At 41.5% G+C, this 22,194-nt stretch overlaps 1 protein-coding gene across 8 annotated transcripts in view; it reads right to left on the bottom strand.

Moving 5' to 3' along the window:
• Positions 1-22,194, bottom strand: part of utrn (utrophin) — a 172,725-nt gene that overhangs the window by 137,275 nt on the left and 13,256 nt on the right. For all 8 annotated transcript variants that reach the window (XM_051407937.1, XM_051407935.1, XM_051407941.1 and 5 more), the window contains 18 exons: positions 17,756-17,817; positions 17,247-17,339; positions 15,907-15,984; positions 13,549-13,641; positions 12,828-13,000; positions 11,437-11,552; positions 10,616-10,782; positions 6,653-6,883; positions 4,923-5,104; positions 3,871-4,021; positions 3,462-3,581; positions 3,061-3,162; positions 2,487-2,594; positions 2,164-2,343; positions 1,803-1,966; positions 1,568-1,691; positions 1,386-1,473; positions 394-638 (listed from right to left, as the gene is read on the bottom strand). In XM_051407937.1, coding sequence (XP_051263897.1) covers positions 394-638; positions 1,386-1,473; positions 1,568-1,691; positions 1,803-1,966; positions 2,164-2,343; positions 2,487-2,594; positions 3,061-3,162; positions 3,462-3,581; positions 3,871-4,021; positions 4,923-5,104; positions 6,653-6,883; positions 10,616-10,782; positions 11,437-11,552; positions 12,828-13,000; positions 13,549-13,641; positions 15,907-15,984; positions 17,247-17,339; positions 17,756-17,817 — 2,477 coding nt within the window. The remainder of the gene's footprint in view (positions 1-393; positions 639-1,385; positions 1,474-1,567; positions 1,692-1,802; positions 1,967-2,163; positions 2,344-2,486; positions 2,595-3,060; positions 3,163-3,461; positions 3,582-3,870; positions 4,022-4,922; positions 5,105-6,652; positions 6,884-10,615; positions 10,783-11,436; positions 11,553-12,827; positions 13,001-13,548; positions 13,642-15,906; positions 15,985-17,246; positions 17,340-17,755; positions 17,818-22,194) is intronic.

The following is a 22,194-nucleotide window of genomic DNA, read 5'->3' as shown; positions in this document are numbered from 1 at the left end:
CTGCAACATTAAGTTAGTCTGGAGAGAAATTCACAGGTTCCTGGATGGAGACGTGCTTTACACTGACAGGTTTACCCTCCCTGCTCAAAGTGAATTAGTCTCAAATTCTTAAGTCCACACTTCAGGAAACACCAGGGAGGGTTTTACTCTGTACACCTTTCACTGAGTTTACAAGAATCTGAGGCACCTCATAACTTCTTTTCTATTTACTTTCTCATCCTTTTCCTATTTTGCCCCCGTGGTTGTTTTGATCTATGACTGTCCTTTAGAGCGGTTCAGCTCTGCTGTGAAAACTGAAATATTTATATATTATATTTTATATATAAAATAAGCTGAATTTTAGTGGGTGAAATTCAGATCAGGGTTAATGTGGACGGAGACAATGATTCTTACCTGACATTCTCCACTCAGGCTTCCAAGCTTGGCCTCTTCGGACTTTTCTACAGCCGAGGTCGAGTCCAGCCACCGGTCCTGTTCCTCCAAGGCTTGGTCCAGGTCTGCGAGGTCTGCAGACACCGCTCTGACCCGGCTCCGAGTGTGAACTCGCTCACTGGCTGCCTGCAGCTCCCTCGCACAAACATCCCACTCGGTTTGGATCAGGTCTATGTCTGCCCTCACTGAGTCCACACACACTCCCTCTACAGAGAGAAACACAGAAGCCAACCGATATACAGGCTCAGATCAAAAGCACTAAACGAATGAATAAGTAGACTTTAAATAGATTTTTACATAATTTAGTCTGAATGTGTAACAGCCTATGTGGGAGTTTTTGGCTGGAGAAAGACTCTAGCGAGAGTCAGAGCACTAGGTGGATATAAAATTGTAAAAGAGGCCTTATAGATGAGAGAACAGCGGATATGAGGGAATAAAACAAGTTGAGTTCAATGGAAAGTTTGGTGTTTAACAAATCTACTCCAACTTAGCAGTGCTGCTCCACTACCCCTCAGTGCCTACACAAAAGTGTAAACACATAAAAATCCTGAGTGCCTCTTCATTTCATTGAGCAGTTATATGAAGTCAGCGACCCTGCAGGCTGACAGATTTTTACCACTCTGTCCACAAACACACACACACACATTCCGATTACTGGCATCTAAAACCGAATGACAATAAAAAATTTAGGCTTGTAAATACCCAGAAAATACCAAGCAGCTGTGGAAAAGTAGTAAAATCTTACGAGATGAACAAAATTTAACAGGGAAATGGAAGATTTCTCTTAGAGCCAGTAGTCGTGAGCCTCTGAGAAACGGTAAATATGAAGCAGTATCTTAGCACACTTTTTGACCAAACTTGGATGGATTTGTTTAAAATAATGACTTTTTTGTGTTTAATATTGTACCATTTCAGTGTTAATGAGAAAGGACAATCGCCTCTCTCCTTCATACCTCTCTCCAACTGGTCCATCAAGCCCCGTCCCTCCTGGATCACTTGACCAACTGTGGCTTCCTTTGCCTTGAGGTCCAACTCCAAATCCTACAGTGATTGGTCAACACATATTCAAGGTGTGCTTTTCAAAACATACGCTCTATCTATTTGAAATTCTATGCCGTGTCCTCTGCCAGTTTACCTTTAGTTTGTCCTGCAAGTCTGGTGTGTCAGTTGTGCTCTCAGGGTGTGTGGACGCCAGTCTCTGAGTGGACATCTTCCATGTTTTAATCCAGCTCAGGAGGTCAGAAAGCTTATTTTCAAACCTGCAGAACACAGAACACAGTGTGTGCATTGGTGTGTTTGCATTGCCTTTTTATTCTTACACTTAACTGGCATGAACGGTACGTTGTCTGTCCATGTGTCCCAGTTCTTACATTCGTCTGACTTCTGCATCTGTCTCCACAAGTCGTTTCTTAGGGGGAGCAGGTGGGGCCAACTCCTGGTCAGTGATCGATGAAGCCGCAGCTACAGTGACTGTATCCACAACAACTTGCTCTTCCATCTGAGTCATCCCAGCATCCGTCACAGCTTCCATTACCTTGGCAGCGAGTTAGAGCATAAGTGAGGATGGGACAGAAATCAACCACACAAAACCAAATAAAGTCATAGTATCCTTGTATCTCTGTCAGCTTAGTTGTGCTACCCACTGTGGCATTTGTCAAGCACAGTAAGAAGGAAGACAAAAGCCTTTCTGAGTGAAGTTACATTACAAAAAGACTAGGTGAAAACACACACCTGAAAGGAGTAGTCCTCCAGCTTCTGCACCAGGTTGTCCCACCTATGTGCCAGCTCCTCTGTGTCTGCCTCAATCTTGGCTCCGGCCTCAGGGCTCCGCAGTAGCGATATCACATCCTGTCCTGCATCAGACAGCTGGTCGAGAGTCCTCCTCTTCTTTTCCATGTCTTCCTTTAAAATCTGCAGGTTGAACAACAAAAACAAATCAAAGGCTTCACTCAACATTCAAACCTTATTGAAAAAAGTTCACAAATTAAAGGTATTTAGTTGTAAGTATCTTGTGTGGCAGCATGTCAACTACAAACACTTAGCAGACTACTTACTGCTAATCGGCGCACATTAGTATTCATTTCACTTGGGTCCTTGAAGTTGCTTGTCTGTACTTCACTCAAGGCCTCCTCTTTCTCTGCCAACCACGCTCTAAACAAACTCTGCAGAAGAGGTGGGAAAATAACATTAACTTAAATTACTTAGCAAACATTACAAACAGAGTCTTGGTGTCCGGGAGCATAGTTAACATTTTAAGTTTTAAATTCAGCAACTCAAAACTAGAATTTCAAACCACATTTCCAACTCAAACAACAGTGTGTTCAGGGTTATTTAACAATTGCAGGATGAAGAATATTAAGTTTCTATGTAAAACTAAAAGATTTCTTTGTGCACTGAAAGGACTTGAGTTAGCTTCATGACAGTGGCATTCCCTTGCAAAAACTAAGCAGTTTTGAAGATTTAAATGAATGAGGAATAATTGTGAGGCTTTCCTGTGCATCTCAATATAGCTTAATGGGTGTGTCTATTATAATTAATTATTTAATTAGAATGAGGGGTGGAAGACAGTGTGCATGTATGTGCCTGTGCACCTTTATGTGGAGAGGGAGAACATGCTAAATGTCCTACCTGGTCTGACTGAAGCTGTTGCCACACCATGAAGACCTCCTGCAGCTTGTGCCACCTCTCCTCTGTCCAGCGACACACAGCCGCCCAGCGCTCACCCAAAGACTTGAATGCAGGATAAAGCCAAACATTAATACAAACATTAATGTTCTTCAGAAACACAATCTAAGGCAGACTGCCAGTTTTTGTGGATTAAGTTCTAAAATCAATAAGCTGAGTACAATACTTACAGAAGTTATGTATTAACACCTACATATACATAAGGTAGCAGTAGGTATTATTCCTAAATAGCTTTAAAAGGCAGACATACTGCATTGCATCTACTGGAGGGAGACTCTCCTCCTTGTGCTGTCAAAGGATATTAGTGAAACAAAATCACACAGACTATCAAGCTGACAGCTTACTTGTAGTTGCTCCTCCAGGGCAGCAGTGGCACTCTCACCGCTGTTCTCATCTACCACGACCACCATGTGTGTTAAAGAGTTGACCTTCACCTGCTCCGCCTCCAGGTCGTTCTGAAGCTCCTGGGTTGAAACGCAAACAGTGAATTCAGCACGCTCACACATTACCCATTAACAGAGCTGGCAGCTTTATGGTAACACCAGGGGGGCCAGAATAGACAGTGCAGGATCAAACATGTGACAACACAGTCACAAGACTTGTCTTTTTTAGGTCAAGTGCAGTGAGAGTGTGACACTTAAATTCATACAAATACGTTCTATCACATCAATTTGGATAAACTTGAGAAACATGCAGTTTTTATTATCATAATTGACCTGCTCTTCATTGACTAGATTCAGAAACTGTATTTACTTTGTGTTGCTCTATCTGTTCTTTGTAGAGCTCCAGGTCTTTAGCTGTTGGATCTGTCTCTATCTTTCTGATTCGTTCCTCTGTCTGTGTCAGCCAATCAGAAAGCTGCTGTAACTGCTGCTGCTGTAGATCCATCAGGACTTCATGGAGCCTGCAGAGGAAGAGGGAGAAAGTAAGGACAGGAAAACAGCATGTAGAGGTAGACAGGAAATGAAAGCTATTAGTTTAATAAACTTTAAGGTTTGTTCAGCTGGTCATTTAGCTGCCTCACAGTAGCACAAACACTAGAATGAGTGACAATGTTGTGTACAGACGGATGGATAATGTGTCATGGGACATATATACTATTATATACTTTAAAATCATGGTCAATAAATGCTCTAGTGGACATCATGAATACGATTTATGAACAACTCTGTGTGTGTGTGTGTGTGTGTGTGTGTGTGTGTGTGTGTGTGTGTGTGTGTGTGTGTGTGTGTGTGTGTGTGTGTGTGTGTGTGTGTGCGCCTGTATCTAAAGTATCATAAACCTTGGTAACACAGATTGAGCCTCAGACTTGTTAGACCTTGGAGGGCTCAAGGCTTATCAGGTGTCACCTTCACACAGCTTGCAGCCTTGTACATTCTTCACAGGAACAACTCATAAAGATGTGAGGTCAACAGTGACACAGAGAGAAATGACCTCCACTGTGCAATTTGTGGCTCATGATGTGATGGCAATGCACACTACACCGGATAAAATATATTATATGTTTGAGTTTAAAGCCTTATTTTCTCTTTTTATCAAACCTGCATTTAACAAGTTTAAAATAAATAAATCATCTGATATTTGTCATTTGCAAATAAACAACTGCATAATGTATTTCAATACCTCTACAAGAGCAGGTGTATGGCTATGGATGGCTATGATGGATTTTTATGTATTGTGCTGTTTTATTTCTCCTACCTGCCCAGGGGCCATAGATGCAAATTAGCTGTTAGCTAGCTCTCATGCAATTACTTTTAACTGTGTTGTCCCTGCAAAAATAAACAAAAATATGTATGCACGTCTACCTGGCTTGACGGTCCATGCTGGCTACTCGGAGGCTCTCCCAGCGCGAGTTGAGGAGGCTCATCTGCTCGCGGATTTCATCTTCTTCCTCCTCTGTCAGGTTGCCCTGGGCAATCAGTTGGTTACCTGCTTGGAGCACATTACCCACACTGCTCTGGTGCGCTGTCAGCTCCATCATAAAGGCCTGTTGGGGGAGGAGGGGTAAACAGTTATTATAAAAACTTTACTGAAAATCTCTGAATCTGAAACAGTTTGAAATGTTGGTCTTCCAGACAATCTATGTACTAGAGACAAAACAGCCCTGGGATAAATTATGGAATGACAAACTTCAAGAAAAATACCCTCTATCTCTACATATACTATGTTAAATTAAGGGAGTCGGTATATAACTTCATAACCTTAAAATTATCCAGATTCAGTTTAACGTGGAGGCCAACATTGCTTATATAATCAACAGGCTCCATACTGGCACTTGGCACCCACATACTGACATCTGGATATGTTTCTCTCCCCACCTTCAAACTTCACTTGGTATAACACTTAATAACGCCCTGCAGAAGCACTGGGCATCACCTATGCAACCTTGTATTTGCAAGTGTTGCTGTAGCAACAGTCAGACAAGCTTGTGAGCACAAACTGCAGGGCAGACTCTGTCAAGTAGCCAACTGAGGCCAATCGCAAAACAAAAGAGGAAGGAGAAAATGCTTCAAGGAGAAATACAAGAGCAGCTTTGAGGGAGTTTGGTTGCTCCTCAAAGGGGCTGCTTTTTGCTGGTTCTTGTAGGGAGCAATATGAAGACCAATGAATTGAGTTATTGTCTATTTTCCGTGAGCTCTCTGGATGAGTAAGCATTTTTGTCTGCACCTCTGAGCACATTGTTTTTGATTAGGCTTTGCTGGAGAAGCTGGAGTAAGTATGTGAACAACAAGGCTGAAACAAACTGGATTGATTTTTTTAGAGCTCCTGAAAAGCCTGGCTGTTAAAGAGGCTTTGGGTCTTGTTGCTCTCAGTCTCACTACCAGCTTTCTGCTTTGACCTGGATTCCAGACATTAGACTTTACAAATATTCACATTACAGCCAAGGGAATCCTGCCAAAACCCCTTTACACACATGCACAGACACAAACCCTGCAACTACGCCTTCTCAAGCAAGCAAGTAAGCTCTGGGCCAGGGCACCATGGGGTGCTGTGCACCTCTGTTCTCAGCAGAATTCCTGGCATTCCCAACATGTACGGAGCATGTACTATTGGTTGTGGGAGGCCTCTATCTCTGGGACACTATCTTCAGTCTCAACAATGGTGTGACAGTTCGTAGACAAAAAACTGGTGTGGCAGTCAGACAGATAACATACCGTATTGTGTAAGGGCTTCACAATTAATCGAAATCATAACATATCCAAATCACAGTAGCTGCAATTTTTTGATAAAAAGGTGACTAAACAGTATTATAAAAATACTGCGGTGCTACAGAGATGCTCTGGCTGACAGGTCATGCTTGTGTTATGTGATCTGGTCTCTCAATATGATGTCACATTCCTATACATATATATATATATCCATTTAGAAAAAGGTTAATTAAGCATCTAGTTTTAAGGGGGTTTAGACACTTATGGACTTTATGACAATACATTAACATAAAGAAATAAATAACAGTTGTTTGCACCCTTGTCTACATGTGTATGCATGTTTCCATCTCTGCAAGCTTCAGGCCAACCTGCAGGTCTCCTCCTACCTCGTGTGTGTGAAACTGTTCTTTGACTTCCTCCACATCGTTCGACACCTCGTCCTGAATCTGTAGGGCATCCTCGGCTGACAGTAGCCAGGTCAGTACCTCCTCCAGCGTCGTCTGGTAGCTATCCAGGTCTACTTCCAGCAGGCTGCCTTCCATCTCCCCCTCTGTCTCTGTCAGGGTGCTGGGGGTCTCCGGCTGGGGGCTGCTGCCTGCCTTCTCCACCTGCACATTCTGAGAAACATGAGGCAAGGGATAATGGTACAGGTTGACCAAATTACAGACAATATGTTTACATAGGGGTTTTCATTACTGTATTTAAAGTGAAATATGATTTAAAGTAAGTAATATACTAGGACTAGCACTGACAGATAGCATGGAACAAGAGTAATGTAGTGATTTATTTTAATGCCATTATACAAGGTCAAGTTTACAGTCTTAAAACTGGAAAGAAATCAAGAAAGATTTTTACTTCCCACATGTCACATTCACATGGCCACATTAAAACTCAAACATAAAACAAAAAATTGAAAGCTTTCAGACCGACGATGTCTATAAAACACAGCCGTGCCCAAAAGCCTCCATTTGTCCTTTCCTCTGATTTTCATGTGTGCACATCAGTTGGTGAGTTTTAAAATAGAACCAGACATCTAGGAGAGGCCTGTGCTGCTCTGGAGCATGCAGAGCGACCTGCCCTGCTCAGTTAAGAAAAAAACAAAACAACTGCAGGCCTATTATGGGATGCTGGGAGGTGCCCCTGGCATGCTGGGCAGGTCAATCCTCATTCTAGGAATAGCAGTAAGTTTGAGACACAGTGGTAATCCTGGGTAAAGTTGGGTGTGCAGTCAGAGATGGTTGAGTGCAGCCTTAAAAGAAGAAACAGCTTGAAAATTGGACACACACTTATTGAAATTTAAAATTAACGCTTTAGATGTAAGCGGAAAGATAACTTTGCTGTGTAATGACAGTAGCCTTGGCAGTGTGGTATCCTTCAACTATTTCTCGGAATAATTCCTAAATCAACACCATAAAAGAGGAGGCTGAATTATTTTTCAAACACAATCTCAATTATAAATTCCCTTAAATACTGAGTTCTTAAACACTACATAAACATGTGATGCCCTTTGTAGACAACAACATTAACTTATTATATTAACTGTTCCAGGTTTTTATTTTTCTGAAAGAAATGTAGGAAAAAGCTCAACGGAGCTCAACAAATGTGTCTGTAGCTGAAATGAACAGGAGATAAAATCTTTGCAGCAGCAACCGTGCCAAGTCAAAGATGACAGAAATGCTAATGGGTGTGTTGGGTCTGGTACAGTAACAAGTCAAATGGACCTTTGTTTTCCAGGCTGAAATTACACAGCAGTAATGTCTGTGTAGCAAACTCAGGAAAAGGTCACCTGCTGAAAATATTCAGTGACCTTTTGGATATTTTGCAAATAAGTAATAAAAATACTGTAAGCCCTTATGTTGGACCAGTGTAGGCTGGCAGAGACAAAGTAACAGAGAAAGAAGGAGATGGGAGAGAGAAAGGGAGAGAGTGAGAGAGAAAACTGCAGCCTTGGTCTATTTATTGACTTGAATGGCTGTAAAATAGCTGTGGTCTGGCTCAACAGAACACTTTATTATCACCAGATGATTTGCTCAACTCAATCCCTGCATTCATCACTTTTGAGATGTGAATCTGGAGCATGTAATGCATCATCATGCATACATCAGTGCCCTTACCATCAGTGATATTCCAACTTTAAAGATGCGATAAAATTAAATTTCATCTCAAGATGAAGTACTAGTCAATATCTAAAACAATCATTATCTGAAATCAAGGTTGAGAACGCCACAACAATATCATGAACCAATATTATGAATCTATAACTAAGAGGGGAGTCATCAAAAACAAAGAGCCTTTATTTTTCCTCCACTCAGTCTCACTACCAGCAGCATTACGCATCACTTCCTATGAGGAGGAGAAATGTGCCAGGAAAGTAAACCCCTTGTTGGACCAATCAGAGCACTATTTAAAAAGACTTTTCCAGCAGTCGTTCCAGGACGTGTGAAGTATGTGCCCATGGGCAATAAAACCTTAAGAGGTGGTTTTGGGATTTTCTGACTTCTGACTGAAACGAGCTGCCCCAGTGATGTATGTGATTGAAAGCAAAGAGCACAGTGGGCTGAAAGGGACAGAACAAATTTCATTTTGGGAGGGCGCTGCAGCTTGGCCTGTGGTAGTTACTATAAAATATATGTTCAGAGTAAGAAGGAGATCTCAAGGCAGTGAATAGGCAGGGGAGTCCAACTGAATCGAGTTAGTCAAATAAGACACCCTGAAATGCTCACAGATGTTAAACATTGAGCCGTGTCGGTATATGCATGTCAGCCACCTGCCCACCAGCACACAGACATCTTTAATGCTCGGATAACTTTCCCTGTCGACTCTCTGCACACACCCCCATTCCCACAAAATTATTCCCTAATATCCTTCCATTCCTTTAAAGCTCTGTGTTTCCAGCAGCACGCAGCTCAGTCTGTTGGCTAATGTCAGAGGGGTGAGTCATGGCTCTCCTCCCTATTTGCCTGTGCCTGCTGTGCTTTTCATGAGCAGTGCTGGAGAGAATGAAGGAGATGGCTTTTTCAGAGTGGGAGTGACTCATTCTATCTGGCAACACACAATGAGACACTTCACAATATTCCTTATGCCTGTACATAACGGAGTCTGTGGCCTTCAGACTGAATGTTATCAGAAACACAACGCAGAAGCAAAAGTTGAAGCAGTTATGGGTTTAATATTCTTTTTTTTTTTTTCTTGGACTTTCAGTTGTTGAAGTCCAGGAGCTGAACTGTCATCTCTCCGTTCATGGGAAGAGATAATGGTTTGTTTACACCGACAGAGACAGAGGGGGTTCAGACAGGGAGCCACTGAGGGAGATATATCTGCTGGTCTGAAGCACCACTGGGATTAAGGAGGTTGTATTACACGGTTTGTATTTAGGGGTCTGTTGGAACACATATTTGTCCGAAACTTCTTTCTGTATGCCCTATGAACCGAATGGTCACAGTCTAGTATAGTACAATCTGTTTGCAGCCTAAATATATTGACATAGGCAGAACATAAATTCAGAACTTCAAATCCAAATGCAAAGTTTGGGGAGGGTGTCAGCTGTTGGCTTTTTGCTGACGTATGCTAGCAACGTTAATCCAGCTTATATAAAATGTAGTTAGCTTTTGGCAAACACAGATGACAAAGCACAGTTAGAAAAACCTTCCTAAATCATTTAAGTGTCCTGTTGAACTATTGCAAAAGAACTAAAACAGTGTGAGGTGAAGTCCTTTTCTGCAGATTCAGAACAGTCCCAAGGAATAACAAACAATGTAATAGTCTTTGTCTCTGTGGATATAGCACATAAATATACATACAAAATGCAGTTATATATATGCTGTTAAGTTCTTCATACGCACGTGTTCAATGTTTTGTAATTAAGTTCGAGCAGTGCTTTCATATTCCCTTTTTTTCTTTTAGATTGCTTACTGACCAATGAAACATTTTTTTGTGCCTTAATTTTTGCATGCAAAATTATGTTTCTTTCTCTCAAGAATGAGTTATGAACTGTATCAGATTCCAAATTCTTAGAACCAGATATTTGTTAAGAAACACACTTTTTGATTCCAGATATAAATTCCTGAAGTTTGGACTGTGCTTTTGTGGACCTTTGCTGGTTACCAGCTGTGGATTTTTGCACATAAAAGAACACCTTGGATTCCTTGAAAAACAGATGTAGCTATGGACTCCAGTAAGCACCTTTTGTGTGAGCAAAAGCCTCCTCTTAGTCTAGACCCATGTGTCCTTCCCACTTAGCCCCAAAACCACAATTCAGAGAAGTCTGAACAGTTTCTCTGCCACATTGTTTCCTCCCGTATGATATCACATGGAGTACAAACTGCAACCTACTGTATTGTGCACTTTACCTGAGCACTGACGCCTGGACCAGAGTCCTCAGACTCCACTTTGTATTTGCGAGGCAGGGTCTCAACTTCTCTGATAGCCTCCATGCTCACGTCTTTGGGCAGCACAGCGAACAGTGACGTCACGTACATGATGATGGACTTCTTATCTGGTAACTGTACCGCCACGTCTGGGGTGGGGGGGCAAGATGGTGGGAAGGAGGTGAGACATGGGGCAGAAAGATAAATTAAGTATGTGAAGCAGGAGGGAGAGGTGAAAATTGCATGAGGAGAAAAGCAGCATGGAAGATGGGAGTGACATAGCAGTTAAGGGTGACAGAAGGAGATTGGAAGGAAGGTGAGAGGGGAGAGAAAAGGGGCAGGTTGAGACGAGTTATATTGACTAAAGCTGGCTTTGACACAGGTCAGGTGTGACTGGCCCTCGGTTCTGACATAACAAATGTCTGTGTGAATACAGACAGCCAGTACGTACACCGAGCATCTACAGGTGCTACATGAACTGGAAAAACATTCTGAGCAAACACAGCTTTCTTACAAATCTTCAGCCAAAGACAACATCGAGGTATTTACTCCACCATGAGTTTATCCAACTGCTGGCAGAACATGAAAGTAGAACTTTGTGAACACAGACTGTTTTAATATGTGGGAATTTTGGACAGTTTAAGGTATGTCATTCCATATCCAACTTTTACTGCTATAAAAAGGTATTTGATAGGTGCCTTTTCTTCTCCTCTCCTTTCTTTCAATTTAAATAAAAACAGTTATTCTTGTTCAAGAAAATACAGGTGACCCAATGTGGGAAAGTGGTGAAAGAATGCCAGTACCTTCGGGATCCAGTAGCCTCTCAATAGACAGCTGGTCTTTGGCTACAGTGAAGGCATGGTCCAGTCTCTCCACTGGGCTCAGTCTGACAACCTGATCCCAGCTGAATGCATTCGGCCTAAAAACACACAGAATGTAGGCAATCAGAGTGGCAACATGGAGGCAATAGTATTCAGGATTCCCAGTATTAAGGTTACAGTCTCAGATCATTCAGAATCCACATATATCTGCTTAAATGTGTGAATTTCTCAAAGTGCTGGTGCTGTTGGAGTGATAGGTAAATCTTAAACACTGCTAAAAGAGTAAACTTGTTACCTGAATTGAGAATATTTTCTCTCTCTTTGATTTTTAACATCACCGCTTCTGTTTTGCACATTTGTAAAAAATGTGTTCTGTACTACAATGTGATGACTCAAGGGGAGGAGGTTTTTTAGATACTTTTGGGGCAATAAAATATATTTACCTGAGCATATTCCTTGTGTAGAAAAAAAATTAATGACTCTTTCTTTTGTGGTGCAGGGGAGACTTGTGTTGAGGCCAGTTGGGTGTGGAATGTGTGTGTTCAGTGATCCACCTAAACCCTGGCCCAGGTCTAAACCAACACTGCCCTTTCTCACAGCTCACAGGCCTGTGTGTGCGTGTGCGTGAGTGCGTGTGTGCGTGTGTGTGCGCTGCTGTGTGTGAAAGAAAGAGAGCTACAGAAGCGGTATGGGTGTTGTCCCCCCTCTCTGTTACCCCTTGTTTACCCCTTACTAGTGACGCACACACACACACACACACACACACACACACACACACACACACACACACACACACACACACACACACAACACACACACACACACACACACACACACACACACACACACACACACACACACACACACACACACACACACACACACACACACACACACACACACCAAGCGTGTGCAAACAGTGACATGGTAGGCGTAAACAGAGTAAGTCAAGCCGTGTACACACACCCAGCAGGCGCTGACCTGTCAACCTGCCCTCCCGCCACTTACACACATACAAACACACAAAGAAAGGGTCCTACACATTGCCATCTCTAAATTCCAGGCCTTGGTTCCTTGTCGGCATTTGAAGGTCTTGGTTCGTGCTCAGTGTGATTTACATTCAGAGTCAAAGGGCATATGTCAAATATGCAATGTCAACTTAAAGCAGAACATTCATCTCACAGCAACACATTTCACAACGCAGCACAACAAGAGGGTGGCAGGGAGGGAAAAGTACCGAAAATGCTGTCTCACAAAATGGCATGCAACAACTTGAAAACATGTTTTTTCCTGAGACCACTGCAGTAAAAATGTTTGTTACCATGTCCACATTTTGTGCTCCCGCAACCACAGAGTCTATGATCCCTCCTCACCTGAAGTGGTGTAGGATGCTGTTGAGTGCCAGGCCGTCAGCCCAGCTAGTGGTGAAGTTCAGCACATTGACTTCTGGGTATGAGCGGGTGCACTGGCGTACCCAACTCAGTAAGATCTTTTCACTGTTGGTCTGCTGCAGGTTGGACATAATATCCTTCATTATGTCTTTCACCTGCATTAACATGGAAAAAACACACATTAATATTGGAGAATAAACAACAGTAAAAACATTCAATTTTGCACATTTTATTTCCTTTCTTTACAAGGATTCACATTATAATACATTATAAAGATAACATTATTTATTTTTCCCATCACATTAACAGGTTTGCTATGATAACAACAACATATCATGCACACATGGTGACAATAGTGACATTAACGTAACCTAATAATAATGGAGTAATGAAAAACTATAGTAGAAGACTGGCAGTGTTCAAACCACTTTAATTAAATCTCTTAATTAACTGTTTTTCTTCACATGGCCGTTTTAAATGTCAGCAACTCAGACTCACACAAAGCAATGGATGAGCATGTTTACATGGATGAACGCATTTGTGCACAACAATACAGATTTTCCATCAGTTGTATTTTTGATCCCTCTTGTAACATCTGTGAATTGTGAGTTCACTGTCAGAGCAAACATTAATCAGTCTTTATGTGCTGGAGGTGGGTGGAAAGAAAGGAACAGCACATGTATGTGAATATGTGTGTGCTCACCTGCCAGTGAAGAATAATACTCCAGATGAGGCCCAAGGTCAGCTTGTGGTTCCCATCCACGATATCGGTGCCTCCTATGTTTACCAAATCAACCTAAAAGATATAAAAGATAATGAGACTTAAAAGTTAAAATTAAATAATTAATAACACAAGCAATGGTGCACAGCTGTCTATTAAAGTAGGAATGCTTCCTGTTTTGATCAGAGTGATTGGAAAGGCGACACAGTTGCACACAATGTAAAATCTCTTTTGTTTGCTGTAATCATAATATCCTTTCAAAATTAAGCTGTTAATAACCGTTACAACACTTAGCACCCATAAAGTAACAACTCTGATCTGAAGGTCTTTACGCAGTGGAGCAAATAATATTGCTTCAAATCTTAATGAGTGTCCACAGTGTTACAGTTGAATACTTCTAAACCACTTCTGCACCACACTGTGGATTATACCGCCCTCATTACAGCCTTCCAATGCTACCTATAAAGTATGTCTGCAGCCTTGTCCAGCACTTACCATACGAGGTGAGGCCAAGTGCAGACTGATTACATATAAATATTTTTCAGAGGATCAAGGCACCAAGTGGAACATGAGATCAAGTGTCTGGTCAAACTAAAAAGTGACCTCTGACCCATGTCTAGTCCCAATTAGCTCCATCCTGCCAAACCATCACTTCTCTCCCGCTCTTTCTTTCTGTCTCTCTCTCTCTCTCTCACACACACACATACACACACACATACACACACACACACACACACACACACACACACACAGGAGCTCAGATATACAGCAAATCATACCTCTGCATCTGTGTGTATGTTTCCATCCCCAACCTATAGTAAACTACGATATTCTGCTCTGTGAAACTTTTGAAGCAACAAGAATCATCCAGCAGCGCTCCCTCTAACCTCTGGTCATTAGACAGCGGTCTAGGTCCGCATTATTGCAGAGGACAATTATGATGAGTGTTGTGCATATTGCAGTTGACAGTGGAAAGGCTTCACACATCTTATTCATGTGTGTTTTGATTGCCTAAGGTTCGAGGTTAATTTATCTATCATACCACAACAGAGGGTTGTCCAACAAAATGCAAGCTGTACTCCCTTTATACTACAAAAAACAAAACACTATAATTTATATAATTTATGGTCTGCATAGGATAAATTAAGCAGTCTCACAGCCTGAGGAAAGAAGCTGTTCTGTAGTCTGGTGGTATGGCAGCAGATACTTCTATATCGCTTGTCAGATGGTAGCAGGGTAAACACGCTGTTGCTGGGGTGGGTTTTGTCTTTTAGTATTCTTTGGGCTCTGCACAAGCACCTCACGAATATCACTGGTGCACCCACTACAGAGCCCTCCTGTCCTGGGCCGTGTGCATCCCATGCCAATTTGTAATGTTTCCAGTCAGGATGCTTTCTTTACAAGTTTTAAGCCGAGTTGGAACCAAAAACATTTAGAAAAACTTGCTTTTTGCACTTCAACACTGTGACTACTAATACATTTTTCAATGCTGTAGCCACTGCTGGTTTTTGGGTATAGCTTTGGACTCATGATAAATGTTCAAGTCAAGTTTTTCCATGGCTAGTAGAGGACATCAAAGTCAAGCGCATTTAAATGATAAATGTGGTTTCTAAACTTCTATTACAAACATCAAGTATTTATGATATCTATTTATTTTCAAAAACTTCTAAGGCCTAATTTCATTTTCTTCACTCAGCAGACTTAAAAGGGCCCGTGGGAACTCTGGCCTTCACTGCCAGCTGACAGTCTCTGGCAGCAGGGACACCAGCAGGGGTTGCATGCAAACTCCAGCCTCTGCTACTTCCCATGAGCGTGCCCTGCCCATTATCTCTCACTGATAAATTCAAGGCATTTAAGACCAACTATTACGCAGAGAGGAGGAGGAGAGATGAGGGAGCGAAGGAGGGAGGGAGGCAGACAGACAAAGAAAAATACAGAAGACAATGTAGACAAAATTACACATTCAGATAAAAGGCCAAAGGAGAACATGTAGTCTGGTATAGTTACAGGAAGTAACTGGTTTGAATCAAGCATTACCTCGACTGTAACTCTACACATCTCTTACAGTGTAGTGTAGGATATATCAAATGTATTATAGCCAAAGAGTTTATGTGGTTTTACTTCAACAAAACACAACAGTAGCTAATTTTACAATTCATTATGGTTCCCTCTTTCTGGCTGTACTGTGTTGTACTATGTGGCTAAAATGAAATCATGCAGATTCTTAATGGAAGCTGCATAAGAACCACTATGCTACACGTGATCTGGCTAAAAGCATCTCCCAAATAGCAGATGATGCAACAATAGCACCAACAACACCAGAAAACACCAGATACTCACATTATTTTGATGCAGAACTTGAAGTACTTTGTTGACGTTGTTGAGAGCGTGCACTCTGGTGGAACCTCTCTCTTTGGTCTGAGGAACAGGAAACACAGTAAAATCAGCATGTTTACAGTTCACTAGCCAATCGTAAGTCTGCAGGGATCTACATAAATCAACCATTTGAGCTCTTGTCCAATGGATGGTGAATGGACATGCATGATAGTAAAAATAATACTGAGTACTAAAATGTACAATGGCAGGCATTACACTAAGAAAATCTGTGCCATCATTCAGCAGAGTGTTTTTCACCATACATTCATCACACCCATTAGCCTATCAGCAGTGTCAACAGTCCAACTTATGGAAAGAATGGCAGGGTGAATAGCTGCCAACTGCAAATCCTTTTAAAGTCTTCACATACCTCAACCACTCATTAGCACCCAATTATAGAATTAGTATCCTGGTATCACATAGAGAGAAGTGTGTGTGTGTGTGTGTGTGTGTGTGTGTGTGTGTGTGTGTGTGTGTGTGTGTGTGTGTGTGTGTGTGTGTGTGTGGCATAGAGACAGTTGGCACTTAGTACAGCTGCAGGTGCTAGAAAGTAGATATGCTGCTGAAGGGGTGACAGCAAGGTGACACTGATTAAAAAACGAGGAATAATTCATTTAGAAGAATTATTCTCAAAAATACACATTTTATCTGGTTCTTCACCAACTCCTTTTTGAGAGTGTTTGGTGAGCGAAGTCTGTGTGGATGAAAAACTGAAATGTCTTGCTGAAAATAACATAAGTGCAGAAAATGCTGAAATTCAAATAATATAAATAAATAACATCTATTCATCTACAAATGATAAAATGGGGGCTATAGTGTGTTTGCAAAACATCTGTTCATAATTTAGCTCGTTCTATTCCAGGATCCTAAATACATCTGCTTAGGCCCCCCGTGTGGCGCCAGTGTTTACATTAGGTTTAACATTTGAGTTTACATGAAGTGATACATGTGCTAGTCCCAGCTTGAGTGGAGTAGTCACATCTTTATAAAAACAGAACACTCCTGTCATTTCATTGCATGCTTTGCCAAAAAAACAAAGCATTTCTGTGCTGCTATCACCTTTGCTTGACATCAGTGTTGCCAAGCTTGATAAAACGCACGTATGCGGTAAACGTGTTTTTCGTGCCGTAGCCGAAGTTCCAAATGAAGTCAAACTTTGGCAAGAGTGTACTGATAAAGACTGAGTACTGATAAGATAAACCAATAGTAGTGAAGATAAAACAAAATCTCAGAGATTTTAGGGTCAGATGACTTAGTTCTTCATAATTTGTTGTGCAAACCTTAATGCACACATGCAAACTTACCAGGACAGTGCCGGTGAGACCCTCCAGCAGGTCCAGCAGCTTCCTCCCATCCTTCAGGTCAGAGAACATATCCTTGATGGGCGTCTTCCCCGTCTGATTAGACAAAACAGCACAACTGACTACTAGTCTACACAGCGGCAGCCCAGAAACAATCATCCAGATGTCATTGCAGTAAGCAATCCACAAACAAGCCAACGCAGGCCTATGTAGCAACAGAAATTCAAGATCGAGAGTGAAACTAAGAGCAATTAAGAGCTTCAGAGTTTGTTGTCTGAGGAGTGCGAATGTTTAAACAAAATCCAGTTAGAAAAATCAACTAAACATTTACCACAACTCTGTGAATGGTGTGTTTATGATATATAAAAACAGGACCACACACACAAACTTCATTGGTCTAAACATTTCCACCATTTAGTCTACTCCCCTGCAAGCAACAGGCCTGTCACCTTATTCAGTAGTGTAGTAAAGGTTTGGCATTTGTTTGAACTGGTGTACAATCTTTCCATTACCTTGGAGAACTGTGCATTAATCCATTTGGTGAATGTTTTCTGCTGTACGGCGTCATGCTCATCTGTGGAACAGAACGAAAGGGATTAGAAAGGTGAACGGGTGTATCAGAAATCAAACATTGGCAGTAGGTACAGTTAGCCTTATGAAGACAGCAAAGAACATAGTTAACACTCAAAGTCCATTTCCATTAGTTTATTTCAGGAACTGGCCAAATTTACTCTCACACAACAACAACATGATGGTAAATGGTGATTGTAGCTGCAGGCGTCACAGCTTAAAAGCATTGTGATCAATGTGGCTGAACAAAATGTAGGTAAGAGAGGGCTATTCAGATAAATGTGTGCAAAATGTCAAAAGGTGTGCCATGTCAGAGGTAAAGGTAACACACCACGTTGTCCCAAATGTGTGCACACGCCCATGCCCATTTATAGTGTTCCTCTGGTCTCCGAATACAATCAAATATTTCACATTCTCTTCCCGCTTGACTCCCTCCCTCCCTGCTCCTTCGTTATTCTCTCCAACATGGCTCTCTAATAAGGCCTCATTGTGTGTCAGGCAGAGGGTCAGATCCTTTGATGTGCCTGGTTCCTGTAATGGATCAGAGTAGCTCATACAAAGCCTTGGACTTGACTTAGAAAGTTATTTTTGTACTTTGGCTCACACTTAAAAGGATATGGAGGAAAATAATCCATTTCAATAATTAGGAATATATCTTTATAATTTCAAGTCATCACTTAATAATGAAGGAATAACGGCTGCACGATATGGTTAAAAAGTCATATTGTGATTATTTCGACAGCTATTACGATTACGATATGATTCACGATTAGTGGGAATGATCATTTTTGCATCAAAATCTTCATTTTCACTGAAAACAAACTAGTAAAATCATAATGATGTGACATCTGGTCTGCTCTGTACAAACAAACATCTTTTCTAACATCTGAAGAACAAGATTTGCAGGCCAGGGCGTAAATTATATTGGCCAGATGTGACTGATAAACATTAAATACTTTTCTATTTTCTTCTAAACTCCTTTAATTTGCTCTGGTGAGCTAATGTTGTTGTGCTGATTATTTCCAGTCAAACAAAATAAAACAGGACATGCCAATAGAAGCCTTTGAGAGACTTTATCTTGCACTTAAGATCAACAATGACAGGATGCAGAGTGGTGGAGTATTAAACTCCAGACCAGTACATCAAATCATCGCAGGTTCAGTAGCAGTGAACTCCCACAGCCAAATACAGAAACAGCATCAATAACAGGATTGTACACCTGAGGGAATGGCTGTTATCTGTTATAGTATCCGATAATCTACATCTCAGACACATCAATGCTTCCGTTAAGTGATGCAAGGAGCCTGCCCTGTTCTGCAAAGTTAGTTTATTGCCCTCCTCTGACTGCACCCTCCTAAATAACCAGTTATCAGTCTGTGTTAGAATTGTACACCTGAGGGTATGGGTCAAAAAAGAAATACATTCACGTCTGCTTCTAAGCACCGTGAATGAGGTCTAAGACTGTAATCTAGGGGTATAGGAGAGGTAAAAGCGTACGTGCGTTAAACTGCCACTGTCATTCAACTAGCCGCTGTGTAAAGCACCATGAACTGAACAAAGGGTCAAAGGTTATGATCACCAGCCCCAGCACTAGTCAGCTTCTTTGTTTGGGGTGTGTGGAGTGTATGTTGTGTGTATGTGCGCAGTGGCTGGCAGGGTGAGAAGGGGCATAAAAACAAGATTTTACTGCAAGGGGAGGCCAGAGCTGGGAGCGAGAGAGGTGAAAAGGTGAGAGGATGAGATAAATGGTGGTAGAAGAGAGGAGTTTTTTGGGACTTCTTTTATAACCAAATGGAGGGTCTAAGTATTGAGGGGACCTTGTGCTATACACACTGTAAAGCCCTTTGAGGGAAATTTGTGATTTGAGCTATACAAGAAAATGACTTGACTTAAAAGAATTGGAAAGACGACAAGACATGGTTTCTACATTTTCCATTTTATCTTGAAATTTCATAGTCTTGGTAGACAATAATTTACTGACTGAATTTGAAAACGTTTTAGTTGTCAAACATTTTGGACGCAGCAAAAGTTGCTTTCACTGATTCCAAGTATTATTATCCAGAGTAACAGTAGGCAGAAATATGTATAAATGTGTGTGTGAGGACAGAATAATCTTAAATGTTTCTGGTTTCTGTATGCCATTCACAGTAGGAACAAGGCAAACATGATTTCTTTGTCACCTAAATGTTTCTGAAATGTCACGAAGACTGGAGTAGAAGCTAACTGGAGCTAAGACAACTGGAAAGGTAAGATTTTGAGGTGGGGACAGAAGCAAAACCGGCTAGTTGCCTAGATTGGTAAACACTTGCACTGTGTCCTCTTCTCTGCGCCATTGTCTTTAAAGTGCTTTGAACAGTAACACTGTAAAAAAGGCCCTCCTGAGAGTACGTTGACCCATTTTTCTATAAATCTCTGGCAGCAACAATAGCACCTAAAAGATTCTTTCTTAAGAGGTGAAGAAGACAAAGAGGTGATGTCTGAAGGAGGTGATGAATGGGGATGATGGAGAAAAGGGGTACAGGGGACAAAGAAGGGGTCTTGATGAAAAGTAAAACAACAGCATGGGTTAGGTGACCAGTAACTGACGGGAATCAATCACAGTGGATAACTTACAGGTTAAAGAGGGCCAGAAAGACCTAGAGAGGCAGCCAGAGGGAGAGAAAAATGCTGGCAAGAACATTTAAAAAAAAAACAACTCATGAGGAGCATGAGCAGCGGCACAGGTATAGTACAGGTATGCTTTCAACACAGTATCAATTTTCCTTTTATAAAAAGCCCTACGTAGGGCTCCTGTCCTTACAGCCTTATCGGCACCCTGTGTAGGGCCTCCGAGGCCCCTGGGGAGAGGGTCTCTGTGGGCTCAGGTCTCCTGGGCTCTCCACCTTACCACCTTGACAGGACAATACGCTCGATTCATAAACACTGCTCCCCCCCTCAATCTGTCTGCTGCTCCTACTCACCACAGCACAGGAATGTCTTACTGCTGGACGGATCAAAGCAGCAAGTGTGTTCAAGTGCATGTGTGTGAGCACGAGAGAAAAAATACCCGTACCAAGGGGCGTCTGTATATACAACATTAATTACACACGTCCACTTCAGTCAATTTACTTATGAGTGTTTACATCTGCCCACACAAGTACTTCAGCCGTGGATGTAGTACATACCACTTACATTCTGACATTTATGATAGGAAAAAGACATAGGCACACTTACAGTGAGTTGTAAACAAACTGTCAAATCAGCTGTGGTCTTCAATTTTTTTTCCCCATGTGAATGGCAAGTGGCATGCTTTCAGTTCAGCGAGACCTAACCTGAGGCATGTTCATCTTCAACCGAGTCTTAAAGCTTTAAAGCTGATGAAGTTAAAAAGGTTCCAGCTTGAAACAAACACAATTAATTTAGTGTCCAAGTCCAATATCTATAAGTAAAAGGCCTAATTAGTCTAATTAGAAAAAGAACACACGCAACAACTTCTTGTGTCAAGTTTGCACAAAAAAGAGAAATACACAAACTGTTTCCTACAACTCGACTCTCTTGTCCCTTTGTGATCCTTTGCTATGAAGAGAGTTAAACCTATAATCTAATCCACTGCTGCTGTTAATTGAAGCCTGTCAACATGTCATCTCTGCCTGATTTACATTTAAACCAAAAAAGGAATCCATATAAGCATTGGACATATCGAATGGTGTGTTTCTTTGAAGATAAATAAGTGTTTATCTAGTTAGGTTAATTATTACCAAGGAAATCAGTTAAGCATGGTCTTATTGTGTACAGAGAAGCTATAAATATATAAATGTTGTCTGTTAATCCTCAAACAGAAAAGATGGCTGTTCAGAACAATCACTGAATTTGAGTCCTGCTAATATTAAAAAGCAAAATGTTTGCCTGATCATATTCCCAACAACTGGCAACAGTCTAAAAAAGCTTTTACTGCAGAGCAGTCTTTGTGGGTCACTCGGTCATACGATAAAGATATCAGCCAACTGTACCAACACAGTGAAGCAACAGAGTCACATGCACATTTGTTTGCAGAACAAATAGTCAACTCTTTTCAAATAATAGTCACAGTCATCATATTTCACATAAGCCACACACACACACACACACACACACACACACACACACACACACACACACACACACACACACACACACACACACACACACACACACACACACACACACACACACACACACACACACACACACACACACACACACACTACTGTAAGCAGAGGGATGCAGCCACAGATACACACTCTGCACATAGTGCATTGTCATGTACAGTAGATTTGCTGAGAAACAATTGTTTCTATTCCTCAACAGCTGAACAGGAAGTAGTGATTACATCAGGAAGAGTAATCCCACTGCTGTCTTCTCA

Source organism: Dicentrarchus labrax, unplaced genomic scaffold (assembly GCF_905237075.1).
Source record: "Dicentrarchus labrax unplaced genomic scaffold, dlabrax2021, whole genome shotgun sequence".
NCBI lineage: Eukaryota > Metazoa > Chordata > Actinopteri > Moronidae > Dicentrarchus > Dicentrarchus labrax.
This window is presented reverse-complemented; position numbering and strand designations above follow the sequence as displayed.